The sequence below is a fragment of the Schistocerca piceifrons genome, chromosome 4 (assembly GCF_021461385.2).
Source record: "Schistocerca piceifrons isolate TAMUIC-IGC-003096 chromosome 4, iqSchPice1.1, whole genome shotgun sequence".
NCBI lineage: Eukaryota > Metazoa > Arthropoda > Insecta > Orthoptera > Acrididae > Schistocerca > Schistocerca piceifrons.
Window position 1 is genome coordinate 402,184,742 of NC_060141.1, and position 18,994 is coordinate 402,203,735.

An 18,994-nucleotide genomic window follows, 5' to 3' on the forward strand; every position below is an offset into this window, starting at 1 on the left:
TGCCCATAGCTTCCAGATGCAAAGTGCATCACATAATTGCTACATCAAGTTTGATACAAAATTTGTACCCTAATCCATAACTAAGGAATCAGACACACTAAATTTAAGTATCCAGCTGTTAATATAGCCTAAGCTACCGTACTAGACAGCTGATCATGAATCACGAGTATTGCCAGAAACCTTGAAAAAAATCTATAATTGTTAGTATATATTTATTTCTGGTTGATATTCTTTTTAACAGTCCCAATAAATCAAGTCCAATTGTCTTAAAAGGTTTAGAGACCTCTAGGAGTTTTTGCAAAGGAATTTTCTGATGACTATGATCTGTGCTTTGTACACAGGGTACACAGTCTTTTATGTACTGCTCAACATTCCATGTACTGCTCAACATTCCATTTCTTGTTCTCCACCAGAGCCTTTCCACATCTCATCTGTTGTCATTCTCACCCTGACAACATATGGTCATACACTTGTCACAACACCTCATTGTTGAATGCGTGCCAGAATCATTATGCGTGGTCCATATTTCATCATACTACAGAGTAAGCCCTCATGCATCACAAACTGTGGTTGTGACCTAAATGCCTGGCAGTCTGTGTCAGAAACTTATGCTCTCTGCCACTCCATTACACTTTTCCATATTGTGTTCAACACAGCAACCTTTCTACTCAAAGTATCTGCATTTGTGAATTTCCTATCCAGTTTATGAACCATTTCGTAATCATGCCTGGTGAGTTTGAGTGCCCACCTTATCAATTTGCTTGAAGTGACCCAACAACCATTTCAATGATGTATGATCTGTTACAATCTTAAACTCTCACCCCTTTAAATAACAATGAAAATATGTGATCCAATATATAACCACTAGCACTTCCTTTTCTGTTGTGGAGTAGTTATGCCCTGCTTTGTTCAATTGCCTTGAAGCAAATGCAGCTGGTGTTCCTGCCCATTGATATTTTGGCTCAGGGTACAACCACTCATCACATTACTGACATCACATGAGAGATAAATTCCTTCTCAAACTCAAGAAAGATCAGTGCTGATTCAGATACTAATGAATGCTGTCATCAGTGTTGCAAACACTGTCTGACATTCACTGGCATTTCATGCCCTTTCTCAATGATCGATTCATTAGTTTTGTGATCTTTGCAAAATTCTTTATAAATTTGCAGTAATAAATGTAAAAACCCAGGATAACTGTAATTCTTTCATGACCTGTGGCATTGTGAAGCCCAGATTGTCTCTTTAAGCAAGGATCAATTTGAACACATTGCCCACTAATCACAGGCCCTATGTAGTTCACCTGTGTCTGTGCAAAACGGCACTCTATGCTAAGCATCAGACGTGTTGATCGTAGGCTACTGAATATGTCTTGCAAGCTTTTGCATACTCTGACATATCCTTGTAGAATACAAAGATATCATCCAAATATACCGTGCATGTTTTTTGCTTTAAACCCCACTAATAATCTTTGGAACTTGGATGGCGCATTTCTGGAATCCTCCTATATTGGTAATGTCCCTATAGGACCATAAAAGCTGTCTATGGTCTATCTTCTGGGACTACCACAGCTGGTGATATCTGCTTCTTAGATTCATTGTTGTAAATTTGTTTGACATTTCTGTAATATTGGGGTTGGGATATGCATCAGAGGCAGCTTTTGCTTAGTATCATCCAGTGATTTTTTTGGAACAATGACAATGCTTGCACCCCATGCTCTATTATCCCTTCTGCAAATTCTTGGTCTGTGAATTCTTCCATTAAGGGTTGAAGATGCTTCACTATGTGGTACAGCTTTTGTAAACTGGTGCATTACTATCCATAGGTAGACAGTGCTGGGTAACAGGTGTTAGTGGTAAAGGACCATCCATGTCCATAAATTGTAGTAGCTAAGTTTCCATTGCCTGACGATCACTACCTTGCAAGTGACCCACTTTCCTATAATGCTGCTATGTCAACAGTTTACTTGTGACTCTGGTCATCACATGACATGTCAATGTCCTCTTCATCCAATACATTGAAAGTGGCAATCATTAAGACCTTCAGCAGACTAACCATGTCCATGCCGAAGTTGTCCAAGCTTACAGGAACCATAAATTCACCACACATACTATTTATAAGCACTACACTTCTGCACTCAAAACATTGCATTTTGACTGACTCTTAATTATCCAACAGTGGCTCTACCACATATAACCTTTCAGAGCATATCAGCATGAATAGAAACCCACACCAACTTGCTCATACCTGCTGGTTTTTTTATCATGGGAACCAACCTTTAGTGTTAAAGTGCCCAGTTTTTCTTGGAAAAACCCTGTGCTATTTTGGTTATGATAATGCTACCTTAAGCTGTCAGCTAACTGTTGGAATGTTTTCCTTTACTAAGAACTTCACAATCCAACATGTATGTTTTAGCTTCACCTATCATTCGTAAATTAGCCACATGGAGAGGAGTCTCGCTTCACCAATCACACACTATGTCAGTAGACCTAGCATTGTTAATGAGTACAGTTACATCCTCTGTTGACTTGCAAGAGAAAAGCATTATGAAGTTAGTTGCTAACGGATCAAGAGGGAGGGAGGGTACACTCAACACTGCCTTTGCTTCCCCAGATTCCAACTGGTATAGCTGCACCACAGCTTTTAAAGCTTCAGCCTGCCTACAAAACTCTTCCTTTGCCTGTTTTTGTTGAGAATTAAAATCTAACAATGCTCGTACTCACTCTGTGAAAGTGGAAACAGTGTAACCCATAGTAGCAGCCCATGTATCTGCCATTTTGTCTAATTTACAATGGCCATTTTCCACAACAAACAAGCACAAATACAAAATCTGTACATAAAATACTCAGAAAATAATTATACACTAGTCTTTTTATTGTCTCATTCCCCAATGGGACTTGGAACAATCGTGTGCCAAATGACCAAATTGTCTGCAAGTACTACATGTGGCCGGCACAGCCTTGGTACATGGCAATTTGTGCCCTGACAGATTACAAAACTTGCACCACACTGGCATTAAATAGATTTCCCCTCTCATTCCTTATAAATAATGACAAGTCTGCAGTTTCCTGCATTTTAACAAAAGACTTTCACAGTGCTACTGAAGTCTCTACAACTTGATATGGTCCAACCAGATACACATGTACACCAAAAGGCCAACAAAGAAGAAAATTGCCCTCACCACATTACATCTTAGGTGACAATAGCCAACAGTTTGTCCTGAATGTTTGTTGTTATGAAGTTTAAGCACTGGTCACCTACCATGGGTGAACCAAGACTGCAGCAGATGTTCATGAATCAACCAGGGGTTGACAGTTGCACTGTGGCTGGACAGTGAAGATGACACCTCCCAGGCCATCTGCAAATGAGAAGGACTGGTAGCACACCTGCCTTCTCCTTGTCCATGATGGCCTAGTGGGCAGCAGTGGCAGACCACAGCTGTGTTTGCATCAGTTTGGCTGCATCTCAGTGTTGAAGTCAGCAAGCAGGTAGCAGGCAGATCATCATCAATCAGCTTGTCATGTCGTGGTTTCACTGATATTCAACAGACTGTCATTCTCTCTGGTTCTGGCAACACAGATAGAATGGTGGCTTGACTGAATATGTCCTCAATCTCCAAAATCCCCATTAAAGAGCCAAGCCCATGCCTATGACATTGTGGCTCTGAGTATATAAGCAAATTTGCCCTCATTTATTGTTCTCGTCGGCACTCCTTGCCTTATTGTGGTTTCTCAATAATTATTCTGAGTTTCAAACTCGGTTCTTTCTGCAATGTCTGACTAGTGCAGTGGCGCTCTGGTGCTTAAAGTTACGGAGTATTACTTCATACTGCCATGTTATGTTGTAATGCAATGTTTACTCTTTTCCTCGCCAGACTTGAAGGCTGTGTGGCACTGCTCACCAGGTGCTCTGTCTTCCATTATATTGGCACTATGCCATGTTCACATTTCATTTGGCACCCAAGCCCTGAAGTGCCTCCTTGACTCAGAGCTTGCTGGGTAAAACTTTAATACACTCATGTTCAGAAAAAACAGAACATCTTGAAAGACTGGAGATAGGACATTCATATTCACAGCACATGTACATTAGTATGTTATGCAGAAGTGATCAGCATTTCAGTCACCTTGGTTTATCATGTGTCCTGTTGCCTCATAGGCACAGGGTCCACCATAGGCTCTGATAGCTTGTTCCATGTGTGATGATGTCAATGTGATGAGGTGCAAATGGAGTCAAGTTGCATTCCAAAGTTCACCTGTGGTGGTTGGCATTTCACCATATCCTACACATTTTTGATTGGTGACAAATCTGGTGATCTGGCAGGCCAGGGTAAAAGGCTGACCTCCTGTGACACCAAGAATGTATGCATTTGTGCAGCAACATGCGACTGTGCACTGTCTTACTAAAAATGGCATCTCAGGTGGTGTGCAGAAAGGGTATGGCTGCAGGTCACAGGATGTTACACTGGTCATAATGCCCTGGACATGACCAGTTGTGATTTGTGGTTGTATCCAATAGTGCCCCACATCATAATGAGACCTTGAGATGGTGCTGTACATCTTTTATCAATGTAGTCACTGTGGTGCTGCTCTCCCTGTCTGTGGTGAACCAAAATGCGGCCATCATTTTCAAACAAACAGGGCATGGATTCATCCAAAAACATTATCTGATGGCATTCCTGTCCTCACTGACATTGTTCCACACATCATTGGCATCTAATATGTTTCTGCACATTCATCAAGGTAGGCAGAGAAATGAATGACGCACACATAACCCATACCTTAATAAATGGTGACGGACTATCATCCCTGATAGTGCATGATGTGTTACACTGTTTCACTCTTGCACCAGTGCTGAGGAGGATGCAGATCTGTCCCAAAATGCCATTTAGATGAGGTGTTGATCTTCTCGGGGTGGTCCGGGTGGTGCAACCTGACCCAACGCTGCGTGTTCAGTGGCCTTCCATGAACTATTCTCCACACACCCATTGCACAGCCAAAACGCTTTGTCCTACACAAGCAGCAATTTCCTGGATGGATGCATTACATTCTCTCATGCCAGTAATGTGTCTTTCAAACTCACTGATCTGATGGTACGTGCATACATTTGTGACGCATCCTGCATGTCTGCTCAAGCCACACTAATATTACCTCCAGTTTATAGTGACAACAAGAGCTGTAGGCTCATTTTACCAGTAGGTGATGTTGTGCCATGATATTGATGTTGACCTTGAACCTGTGGGTCAAAATGGTTCAAATGCTAATCATTTCTGCAGAATGTCATAATGTACATGTCCTGTGAATATATATAATCATTTGAGATGATGTTTTTTTCTGAACATGAGTGTAATTTTAGACCTTGCACACTGAATTCATTCTGGGGCCAACACATTGTATGCTACTTCAAGGAAAGTAGATGAATTTTTGACAGCTACCATGCTCCCAGTTGTCAACCATCACAATAGTTCTATTCATGCTAGTTGACTGCAGGAGATTAGTGGAAACCTGTGGCATGAAGGTCATGGTCATACCCTGGACAAGGTCACTCCCCAACACTCCATAGCTGTTCCCCACTGCCTTACAGAGAAAGCAGCTGTTCGTTATAGCAGCTGCTCGTCTAGCAGCCAAATTCAGGAAAACTAAGAAAGGCGACCATTTATGGAGGTGAGCCCGCCACAGATGAAAATTCTCTATAGATGGCAGTCACCAAGATGTCAGGAAATCTCATTGATGGCTAAAATTTCTGGGCAGTAGTTGACTCGGGGGCTTGGACATTTGCAGCCCAGGACAATGTACTTGGTTCTATTACTTAAAAAATGTTTGAGCCACTCACACATCTGCTGGCCAGCTCAGATGATCATTGACGGTCTGCAGGGTGGCATCGTGTCAATGATTTCCGGAATCTGGAAATATGGAAAATGTCTGTAGCCTTTCACCCATGATTTGCAAGAAATCATTTGAGAAAAGAGCAAATTGAGTTTTGCACGTGTGATGCTTTCTAAATCCATGATGATTTGTGGACAGAATATTTTCTGTCTCAAGAAAATGTGTTACTTTCAAACTCAGGAGACATTCAAGAAGTCTACCGAAACTGATGTTAAGGATATTGGTCTTTAATTTTGTATGTCCATTCTTTAACTCTTTCTATGTATCACAGCTCTTCACTGAACAGGTATTTGAATGTTGTGCAGGGGTATTTGAATTTATTGAAACTAAACTTCTAATTGTTGTTGTTATAATTCCCATAATTCTTACTTAAGAGCATTTCTGCTCAAGCTAGAGAGGGTTCTTGGTTCACTTTGTAGGAAGTACCAGAAATTAGTTATATGTGGTGACTTCAGTATAAATTTTGTATATGATGGTGCAAGAAAAAGGATGTTGGTTGATCTCCTGACTTCATATGATCTGATGCAGACTGTGTTTTCCAACTAGGGTGCAGGGGAACAGTAGCACAGTCATAGAAAATATTTTTATTCATTCTTCATTACTAGATGGGCATTCTGTTAGTAAAAGGGCCTTTGAGACCATGATGCACAATTTTTAGCGCTAAAAGGCTTTTGTAGTCAAACAAATGTTACATTTAATTACAAACTATGTAGGAAAGTTAATACAACAGCAATATAGAGTTTCAGGCCGTGATGCACAAATTTTAACACTAAAAAGCTTTTGTAGTCAAACAAATGTCGCATATAATTTCAAACTATGTCAGAAAGTTAATCCAACAGCAATAGAGAGGTTTTTAAACCTTGTCAAGGAAGAAGAGTGGCAGGATGTTGATAGTACCGATAGCATAGATGATAAATATAATGCTTTCCTTAACACATTTTTCATATTCTTTGAGAGTTGCTTTCCATTAGAACATTCTAATTGGGGTACTAGCAATAGTAGGCAGCCCGGGTGGCTGACTAGTGGGATAAGAATATCGTGTAGAACAAAGTGGGAATTATATAAAAACGTTAGAAGTAGTCACAATCAAGCTACAGGAGCCCATTACAAACAGTACTGTAAGGTGCTTAAAAATGTTATTCGGAAGGCAAATAGTATGTGGTATACCAACAGCTAATTCACAGGATAAAATTAAAACCATATGGTCAGTTGTGAAGGAAGTGTCTGGTTAACAGCACAAGGTCAATGATATAAAGTCAGTTTGTGGTAAAAATATATATGTTACTGATAAATCAGATGTATGTACAGTATTTAACAATCTTTTCTGAGCATTGCTGGCGAATTAATTAAAAATTTAGTTTCTACAGGGAATCATAAACTTTTTTGGCAAATGCCTTTCCAAGATTGATGTTAGAAATACGCCCCTGTGATACAGACAAGGGGGAGATTGAGTCAATAATTAAATCACTGAAGACTAAGGACTTTCAGTGTTATGATGGAGTGCCTAGCAGAATATTAAAGTACTGTGCTGCACATGTTAGCCCTGTATTTAGCCATATTTGTAATTTTTCCTTTAGCAATGGTCAGTTTCCTGAATAATTAAAGCATGCAGTAGTAAAGCCACTTTATAAAAAGGGAGAAAGGGATAATGTAGATAATTTTAGACCTATTTCTACATCTGTGTTTGCCAAAGTTATTGAAAAGGCAGTGTATGTAAGGATAATTGATAATGTTACATCACACAATTTGCTATCAAATGTACAGTTCAGCTTTGGAAATCGTTTAACAACTGAAAATGCTACATTCTCTTTTTCTCTGTGAGGTACTGGATGGGTTAAACAAAAGGTTTTGAGTGATAGGCATATTTTTTTAAATTTAACTAAGGTGTCTGATTGTGTTGATCACAAAATATTGCTCCAGAAGTTGGACAATTATGGAATACGGGGAGTAGCTCACAATTGATTCACCTCTTACTTTAGCAACAGACAGCAAAAGGTCATTATTCACAATGTTGAAAATGGCTATGATGTGGGGTCTGAGTGGGGTACGGTCAAGTGGGGGGTGCCCCAAGGATCAGTGTTTGGGCCACTCCTGTTCCTTATTTATATAAATGATATGCCCTCTAGTGTTATGAGTAACTCTAAAATATTTCTGTTTGCTGATTACACTAGCTTGGTAGTAAAGGATGTGTGCAATGATGGCTTGGTTTCAAATAGAGCAGTTCATGACATAACTTCATGGCTTGTAGAAAATAAACTAACACTAAATCACAGTAAGACTCAGTTTTTACACTTTCTAACACACAATTCAACAAAACTCAATGTTTTAATTTCACAGAATGGACACATGATTAGTGAAACTGAACAGTTCAAATTTCTAGGTGTTCAGATAGATAGTAAGCTGTCATGGAAAGCCCACATTCAGGATCTTGTTCAAAGACTTAAAGCTCTTCCCACTCTAAAAGGATATTTTTGGCTCAGAAACAGGCGGTTCAGGCAATATATGGTGTAAGTTCACGAACCTCTTGTCGACCCCTGTTCACAGGTCTGGGTATTTTGTCATTGGCCTCTCAATATATATATTTCTTACTGTCATTTCTTGCTTACAATAATAGCTTGTTCCCAAGAATAAGCAGCTTTCACTCAGTTAGTACTCAGCAGAAATCAAACCTGCATTTAGATCAGACTTCCTTAACTCTTATGCAGAAAAGTGCGCAGTATAATACTGCATCCATTTTCAATAAGCTACCACTCAAATTCAAAAATCTTAGCATTAATCTGCACACTTTCAAATCAAAACTGAAGAGTTTTGGGTCACTGCTTCTATTCTGTCAAGGAATTCCTTAAAAAATTAAACTGATTCTTCTTGTATTGTTGATTGTGTTTACTTAAACTTATGGATTAGAGGAGGAAAGCTGCTACTCACCTTATAGGAGAAATGCTGAGTCACGATAGGCACAAAAAAAAGATTCACACAATTATAGCTTTCAGCCATTAAGGCCTTTGTCAGCAATAGACACACAAACACACACACTCACACAAACGTAACTTGCACACATGTCTGCAGTCTCAGATAACTGAAACCACACTGCAAACAGCAGCACCAGTGCCCACCACCCCCACCATACTATCCCTCCTCCTCCCCACCCCAGCCTCCTCCTTACCCTCTCACCCAGTCGCCACTCCCATCATGCACTGATGCTGCTGCTCGCAGTGTGGTTTCAATTATCTGAGGCTGCAGACGTGTGTGCAAGTTGCGTTTGTGCAAGTGTGTGTGTGCATGTGTGTATGTGTGTCAATTGCTGACAATGGCCTTAAAGGCTGAAAGCTATAACTGTGTGAATCTTTTTGTTGTGCCTATCACGACTCAGCATCTCTGCTATATGGTGAGTAGCAACTTTCCTTCTCTAATGTTGTTATATTCCATCCTGAATTTTCCATTGTTTAAACTTATGGATTGACTTTTTTTGGGTTCATAAATATTTTGTTTTTATCTGTTGTTACTTTTATCTTGTAATTTCATCTACTAAAATGTTCCATGCCTGTGGGGTTTTCTACTATATTTAGTCCTATGGAATGTGACATATAAATAAAATAATGGAGTTACTTACACTTCTTTACAGTCACATGGGACTTCCCTTTGAGCAAAAGATCCATGATAAATGCAAGCTCAGGGGCAATGTCACAGAGTACTCTCTGTTAAACCAAATTGGGATTCCATCTGAACCTGTGGCTTGGTGACTTATTTGTTTTCAACTGTGTCAATTGCTTCTCTACACCAGGGGTGTTTATTACTGTGTCCTGCATACTGGAGTCTCTGTGACAGTCAAACTACAGTATGTATGCATGATTCTCCTGTGTAAATGATTTCTTAAATGTGAAATTTAAAACTGCAGCCTTCCTTTTGGTGTCTTATATTGCCAGACCAGACTGATAGGCAAGTGACTGGATAGAAGCCTTTCAGCTACTTGTTACTTTAATATAAGACTAGAATTTTTGTTGTTCTCTTCAATATCTTTTGCTAAGGTATGTCAATAGAAGCTTTCATACACTCTGTGTACTGATCTTTTTATAGTTGAATTCATTTCCATGTCTTTCACGATGGACTTCTTGTACCAACTGTTCTCAGTGTACTTGTCACATTAGTTCTCTAAGAATATATTAGCTTTCAACACTAAGCACCATTGCTTTTGTCAAACCAGCTGACTGTCGAAGACAGTGATGACTATCATCAGATGCTTAGATTTTTGTAGAGAATTAATGCAACAAATGCATCAAGAACAGCTTATACAGCAAATATTTTATTACTACCTCATCTAAAATAAATCAGTAGTCAGTGCTAACAGCCAGTTATGTAAGAACTACTGAAAAGAATGATTTATAGTGGTGTGAACATTTAAATCTACACTGAAAACCTAAATAATTATTGACCTTCATATGGTAGCTGATAAAAAATTGGTCATGTAAATGTTCCATCAGAGAATGAACCTAATATCTTAAAAGAAGGTATATAAGACTGGACCATGTCAGTAATAATTCTGTTTAATAAGAAAGGAAATGCATAGTGTTGTGAACACTATAGAACCATTTATTAATTTCATATACCAGCAAGATTCTTCTAAATGTTATCCGTGAACACCTGAAAACATACTTACATAAAGAAATACCACCAAAGAAAGCTGGATTTGTGCACGATAAAGGAAGATGAGAGCAGATTCTCAATGTCAGACACCTAATTGAAAAATGTAGATAATTCCATACCCCCATCAGTCCTTTGTTTCTTGGACTATAGCAAGGATTTTGACTGTGTTTGATGGAAGGAATTGTGAAACGTACTAGCAGGAATGGGCATTCCTGATCATCTTAATATCCTTATCAGAAATCTCTAGCCTGATAGTAAGACAGCAATCAAAGCAGATAAAACTATTTCAAGTCCTTTTGAACCATGTAAAAGAGTTAGACAGGGGTTCATTCTGTCTCCGGTTCTATTTAACATCTAAGGAGAATATGTGACGAGAAAAAGTCTTTATGGCTGGACTGGTGGGATCGGAGTTGGATGAAGAATCAATCATTTAAGATTTGCTGGTGACACCACACAGTGCACAGACTGACAAGTGGAAATGAAAAAACTATGGATAAAGTTATGAAAGCAAAAAACTTGGATTGTCAGTTAATAAGAAAAAGACCAAAATCATGATAACTGACAAAGGGGAGTCACTACCAGCCACTGATGCACTATCAGAATATGAAGCAGTTGATCATTTTGTCTACCTGGGCTCAGTAGTTCAGAAAGATGGTGGCTCTGTACAGGAAATAAGATGTAAGGTTGTTTTGGGTGGTGATGCTGTATCAAAGCTGATAATGATTTGGAAAGAACGAACCCTAACCAGACTTATTAAATTGAAAGTGCTGAAATCTCTGGTGTTTCCAGTTTTCATTTACAGCACTGAGACATGGACAGTAACTGAAGAGGATCACAAAAGAAATGATGCTTTGAGATGTGGACAAATAGGAGGTTGCTGAGAATATCATGGATGGAGAAGTGGACCAAAAAATCAATCCTTCAAGAACTCAGGGTGGACAAAAAGTTCTCCAGTATATGTTTCCAGTGAATCTTGCAGTTCTTTGGTCTCATAATTTGACAACAGGAGGATCTCTTGTAAAAGATTTCCATCCAAGCAAAGTCAAAGGGAGAAAATTGAAGGGAAGACCATCGAGATGATGGACAGGTCAGATAAAGGAGAAGACACACCAAACATGAGGCCAGGTACACCAAGATGCAGAAGATCAGGAAAAATGGTGACAGATTGTTAAGAGGATTGTATGATGGGTCACCAGTTTTCACCTGTGAAAGACGGAGTGTTGATAATGATGGGAGCTTGCTGATTTAACTTTATCAGAGAGCACAGTTGTAATACATCATGCCATAGATTTTACAAGTGGTTCTATTTAGTTTCATTCATTCAACACTAGGTATCAAATTTACGTATTTTCATGTCTCAATAGGCTATGAACATTAGTTTGTGTGCTCATGACTGCTTCTTACTGATATTTCAAGTGTTTCTTGACATTACTGATATTAACTGGTATTTCTTCTGCTTCTTAGGATACTTCTGGATCATGTGTGGCTTGTTTTGCATGTTTTCTTTCTTCCCAATACCTCTTCATTCTCTTGCTTCTTCTGTTTCTTTCTTCTTCTATTAAGACAACTTTGATTTTGGAAGTCAAAATTTTAACTGGTATTTATTACTAAGCTCCTCCAACTATTGTAGCATAATTCTCACATTGTGACTTGTGTGATAGTGCTTCTAGAAAATGATATATTCATTGGGAAACATATCATGGTGTATATGCTCTGCAATAATATGGACATAGTCTGCACCATGTATCGTACATACTGTAACAGATGCAGATCTCACATAGCGTAAAAATGTCACTACTGACCTATGTTTGCTCCAGGCTGAATATGTCAAGGAAGTATTTTCTTGGAACATAGCATATCCTGACAAGGCCACCAACCAGAGCAACAGGAAATTGATTCATGTGACCATATTTTTATTGTTCTATACTATAGATAGCATCAGAGTAGTATCTAATACTTATTTCAAATTATCAGTCTATCGTAACTGGCTCTTTTCAAAATCCACTTCAACCAGCAGTTTTCACTGATATTTGCACAAGGAATCAATTAAATGATTTCCCCATATCTCTAAAGTGTGTTCTATAAGTTGTAATGAAGTACATATCCTTCACTTCAATGGGCATTCATGTCCCGTGGTAGAGAAATGGGAACAATGTTCTCATTGATGATCATACACATCTCTCATAACTTTTATTTTGTACCATATATTCATTGTTGTTTTAACCCACATAATATGTTTTACTTGTTACAGGCATGAGAAGATGATATCAGGAATGTATATGGGAGAAATAGTTCGACTGATAGCTGAGAAAGCTATTAAAATGAATGCCATCCTGGGTGGAAAAGGTTCTGATGCATTTCAAAAGCGAGGGGGTTTCTTCACTAAATATGTATCTGAAATAGAAAGGTATTTATAGTCTTTTTTAATTTAAATTGTTTCTTTTCTTGTATTAAGTTGCCATTAAAAGCAAATTTTCCATATTTTTGAACACCAACGAGAATTTTATAATTGCTATAAAAATTAACATTTTTGAGTGTTGTTATTTCATGCATCATATGTTGCTTTCATAATTGATTAGCAACTGAAAAAAATGAGAAGTTTTCAGGACATATCAGTCATTCATTCATTCATTCAATTTGTTCAAAATATCTTATCATGAATAAAAGCCTCCAGGCATATGAAATGGGGCAAAGGACACGCTAACAATGTGAATGAGAAGGTTCATGGTTCTAGATGACAGACTCTGGGATAGTCTTAATGTTTAGAGGACTTGTTAGAGATCATGTTAGACTTCTACAATGAGATCACTGTAGTAAGGTTTGTGAGCAGAGATGACAGAGTGCTGGCTGAGACTCGCAGCCATGTATGATTCATGACCACATGGGTGGAGTTCTTGTCAGCAGGAAGTATGTTAAGGTCAGGATTGGGTTTTAGGCAGTAATTAGCTGGCTGTTGGATGGCTGTCATGTTTTATTCACAGGGAAGGGATTTGAAGAGGAGTATGAAGCCATGTTGCAGATGAGTAATTTCTCAAATGTGACTAGGAGGTAGCGGGGTGGAATGGAGGGATGATTACTGTTGGAGGGTGGCTGAAACTGGTTATGGTAAGGTTCAGTGAGTAATTTTGGGCCTGTATGCTGTTTCCTCTTTACAGTTTTCTTCTATTTATTTTCACCTATAATGTCTTACTTTGTTTTCCAGGGGTTGTACAATGTCCAACACACCCTTAAGTATTGCAGCTAACTCTAGCTTCTCAGATCCATACACATGATTAAAAACTTTTATGTGTCTTCCTTACTGCACATCAGCAAATCCATTCACTCACCCTTCTTCACTGTTCTCTTCACCTTATTACCAGTCTGAATCTCTTATATCTCTTATATATTTATTGAAAAGGCAAACACTTCTTTCAATAATTGTTTACCCTACTAGTTTATTTTTTATTTTTGATGTACTTTCTTTCCCTGTTTGATTTCTACAATACCAAGTAAGTACTTTTCCTCTTTCTACCTCTGCCGACTCAGAACCTTGTTTCTTTGCCTAGCCCAAATCCGTTACAAATGCTGTTTCTGAAAACCTATCTTGCTCTCCATACTCCATCTAGGAAACATTACCTTACCAGTGGTCACCATCCCACCTTTCATTCACCTTTTCCAATTCCTTCAAATCCTAGCCTTCACAATTGTAGTACTGTGTAAGTACCCTGCCCAAGCATTGACCCTATTCAACTCCCCCCCCCCCCCCCCCTCCCCTCCTCCTTACACTGATAACCTCGGCATTGGACACCAGTAAGCTCTGAACACTCACACTCAACCACCTCCATTCCCTTCACAAGATAATTTTATTCTGTCACAACAGCATCTGGTATTCCACCTTATGAACATCTGATCTGCAGACCAACATCCTATCTGCCCCCCCTTCCCACCCAACCACCCCTGGTAGCTTGTGAACTCCTCGTCTCCCTTCTCGCTTCCACAAATTCTTTTCTGTGAGTTCAACATCACAGCTATGGAACAAACAGCTATTCATGACCTAAAAAGCAACTGTGACAGGGTTGTCTTCATTATACTAATCATATAAGCTTGCATACCCTACAAAACATCACACTTCATAATAACGTAATGCAGTGATCACTTAATTCTGAACTGAATTGGTTTGCAACCAATTAAGTCCATCAAAATCCAAACAAAATTCAACAACTTCTTTTAATTTTGTCAAATGGAGCAGAAAGTAAAAGTATCAAGCTTCTGAGAAACCATATTGACTCAGACTTTAATTGGGAAGAAAGCATTAATCATGTATATGAAAAGCGCTTACAAGACTGTTATTTCATGTTGAGACTGAGGGCTGTGGTTAGTAGTGTTTATCTCTGTATTTTGAGCTCTTCTGTTCACATATTTTAGAGAATTTTTGCATGTGAAGGCATTTTTCTCAAATCATTAACATTTTAAAAGTAAAATGTGATTGACCATATAATATGCAAGAATGGTCCTGTGGAACATGATCAGCCATTTTCTTAATCAGTCTCAAAGTACTAACAGTTGTGAGGTGTATATTTATGTTAGGAACTGGGAATCAGGAGAGGTGCATTACTGCCTCCTCTTCTCACATCAAAAAACAGGTAGCATATATGGATCTAATCAGAGGGAGATTGTAAAATGGTGGGGGGTGGAGTTGTGGGGGTGAGGGTGGGGCAGGTGTGTGACTGGGTTCACTACTTCACAGTACTTGATGTAAGACAGCGATCTACCACTAAAAATGACAAATTATTCAAAACATACATCTTGAAATATGTGGAAAGTAATGCAGATAATTTAGATGAAAAAACCACAATGTTAAAATCAAAAAACTATGTTCTACTTATGCAAAGTGCAATGTGGTAAATATTAGTCAACTAGAGAAAACTCTGCATATTGAACATGGTGAGCATCTGAATTACCTAGCGGAAATGAGTGAACATGCAAGACCCAGTGAAATTAAAATACCTTTCTGTGCTAGTAACAGTATTCTCCTTCTTCACATAAATGTACCATCTCTTATAGGTAAAGTCAATGAACTGCAATACTAACTTGATAAAATTAATTGCAGTGTTTTGTGTATCAATTAACTCTGGGAAAAGAGTCTGAAATGGACCTATGTGTTCTACTTGGATATTTGCTGGTGAAAAGCTATTGCAGAAAAAGCATGTCACATGGCAGGGTACAAATCTACATCAAAAGTAATCTTGATTCACATTACTTACTTAGTCACAGACTTTCGCAGAATAACCTTGAAGGCATATTTGAAGTAGCTGATATGGTAATGTGCACACAAAAAATTGTAACAGTCTCAGTTTATTGAACTCCAGGCTCTGATCAAATGGTATTTACAGAAAAAATAATACTTTAATATTGCATTTATCTAAATATAAACAGCATAAATCTATAATTGTATGTGATATTAACACAGACATAAGGACAAATAGAAAAAAATGTGATTCATATGGTTAATTCTTTGAAGTCATTGAACTACTATTGGCTAAATGAAAAGACCATCATATTGAATTCATGTCTTGGTGACATAATTAGTAATATACACATTCTGTTGTATGTTATGTAATAGAATTAGGAATATCAGGTACTGCAGGGCTATGGCTTCAGCTCTCAATACTGGAGGAAGAGAAATGACATACAGACTACCAAGAGAAGACAGTGTAAACAATATGATAGACCAGTTAAAGAAATGGATTGGTCCCATATAATGGATGATAACAAAAGTATTGACAAATGCTTTTGCAATTTCCTGACAGAGATAACAAAAGTATTGACAAATGCTTTTGCAATATCCTGACAGAGATTAAGTGCGTAATAGAAAAGATGTGCCCCACTGAAACCAAATGGTATCGTATTGATATCATAGGTAAGCAACATCATACCAGCAAGAGCTACACTCCACAACTGAGGATATTACTATTAATTCTAAAAGACGAGTCTCATAAAAGTGATTGGAACAAGGAAAATTACATAAATATGAGATACTCTACAGATCTGAGATAAAATATTCTAAGTGTGTGCAAATGATGAGTACATTTTAAATTCCAGAATTAACTATAAAGCAGCATGAAATGTCATCAAAAGGGGTAATTAATAATATCAATAAAGAAAACATCATCCATTGACTGTGATTCACTCAATGAATATTTTGTAAATATTGCCAGTACTACCACTCCACTCAATTATTCCACATTAGGTACAGAATCACTGCTAACTCCTGTAAAATAAAGCAGCGAGAAATTTATGTGGATACAAATCACTTTAAATTACATTCATGAAAGAAATTTTCTCAGAGTGTGTTAAGCCCACAGTTACATTGCCTATGCATAAAAAAGGTGCTAAAAATCTCCCAAATAACTACAGACCCATTTAAATAGTACTAATCATATCCAAGATAATAGAAAATTGTATGCATAAACAGATATACAGCTACTTTGAAAGCAACAAAATTTTTAATGAGCTACAATTCACATTCGCATCTCATCTACTAACTGAAAAAACAGTTGAAGCTTTGGTGAATAATGTTGATGAAGGGTATGAAAAATGGCTATCTATGTCTTGAACACTTATTGATTTGAGCAAAGCATTTGACTCAGTGTCACATGACATAATCATCAAAAGCTAGAATATTATGGCACAGAAAATAGATCTCTCAGTTTATTCAAATCTTATTTAAGTAATAGGTTACAGCTAGTATGTGCAAGTAAGCATAGATTGGCAATACTTCAGCTAAAAAGAGCACCAATCCAAACTTCTGTTCTTGGGCCTTTCTTGTTTATTCTTTACATTAATGACTTTTCAAATTACATGCCATGTAAGAACATACTACATGCTGATGACATGATATTCATATCCACAGGTGAGAATTAACAAAAAAATGGTTCAAATGGCTCTGAGCACTATGGGACTTAACATCTATGGTCATCAGTCCCCTAGAACGTAAAACTACTTAAACCTAACTAACCTAAGGACATCACACAACACCCAGTCATCACGAGGCAGAGAAAATCCCTGACCCCGCCGGGAATCGAACCCGGGAACCCGGGCATGGGAAGCGAGAACGCTACCGCACGACCACGAGCTGCAGACGAGAATTAACAAAGTGTACACTAACAACAGAGAAATGATGCAAATTTCTAATCTCCGGTGTCATGCCAATCAGCTGTGCACAAACAAAACAAAAACAGAACAAATAATTTTTATCTGAAGGTAACCAAAAATGAAAATAAAACAGTAAAACTACTTGGACTGTTCATAGGCCACAAACTTTCTTGGGAAGAACACACAAATTATCTGTGCAGCAAACTAACTTGTGTACTTTTTTTATTGTATATATTAAGGAACAATGTGAGAAAACAGTTGGTGCTCCAGCTGTATTTTGCTTCCTTCCATTTTCATCTGCAGTATGGGATATTGCTCCAGGCAATTCCCCAGGAGCTAAATGTATTTTCAAATGGCAGAAGATACAATCAGAGTTTAGTAGGATTGCCAGCCATAGAGTACTGCAGAATCTGTTTTAAATGCCTCAGCATAACTGTTTGATAGATGCCAGAGAAAATCTGGAAAAATTCAACATGAGATGTGATGTGCATATACACAAAACCAGAAATAGTCACTTATTGAACTTGTCTTACTTAAGACAGATTTGAGACATTTGGATATCACTGTGGCCCAATGTAGGACTGCAAGGGAATATGATGGCAGGCATACTCATTGTCAGTGTTACAGTCACCCATACCTGACCTCCATAAGGCAGGATTGCTGTATAGTGCACCAAGCACATCGTAACCTCTTTAAATCTGCACCTGCCATTTGAGAACAATAACAGACACCATGCATTATTCTGTCATCCTGCACCATTGATCAGAGACTAGCAGCATTTTGGGCTAGGGAATTAATATCCCATTGGTCGGCTTCCACTAACACCACAACACAAATGACTGTGTGTGGGATGGTGCCATGACTTTGAAGCACATAATGCTGATGAACAGTATCATTGTGCACTGCCCCAGATGACCATTATTGGTGAGCATGGCAGTGACCTAGGAAGAGGTGCCATTCTTTCAGTGGTTTGAAGTGTCACTCCTGACATCATGGTATGGGGAGCCATCAGATATGACTTCAGGTCACTGTTGGTAGTGACTGAGGGGACTCTGATGACAAATGGAACGTCATAGACATCCTGCGTCTTTGTGTGTTAGCTCTCATGTCTATCTTTTCACTGTTGTACCACACTACTCACGAAATTCAAAACTGATGTCAATGGTAAATTGGTACCAAAAACACCTCCAGCAGATGCGTATCAGAGGCACGTTGAAATTTGAAAATATTAGTTTCCTTCATTTTTTTGTTTTCAGATTTAATATTAAAGTAAAAACAGGGATGTTACCGTAAAATATGGTGAACAGTGATTAACTAGCTTAGCAGCAATACCATTT

The 18,994-nt window shown here is 38.2% G+C and overlaps 1 protein-coding gene across 1 annotated transcript in view; it reads left to right on the forward strand.

Moving 5' to 3' along the window:
* The window catches only part of LOC124795869 (hexokinase type 2-like), a 238,978-nt gene that overhangs the window by 190,395 nt on the left and 29,589 nt on the right, over window positions 1–18,994 (forward strand). The window contains exon 9 of the mRNA XM_047259951.1: window positions 12,775–12,930. Coding sequence (XP_047115907.1) covers window positions 12,775–12,930 — 156 coding nt within the window. The remainder of the gene's footprint in view (window positions 1–12,774; window positions 12,931–18,994) is intronic.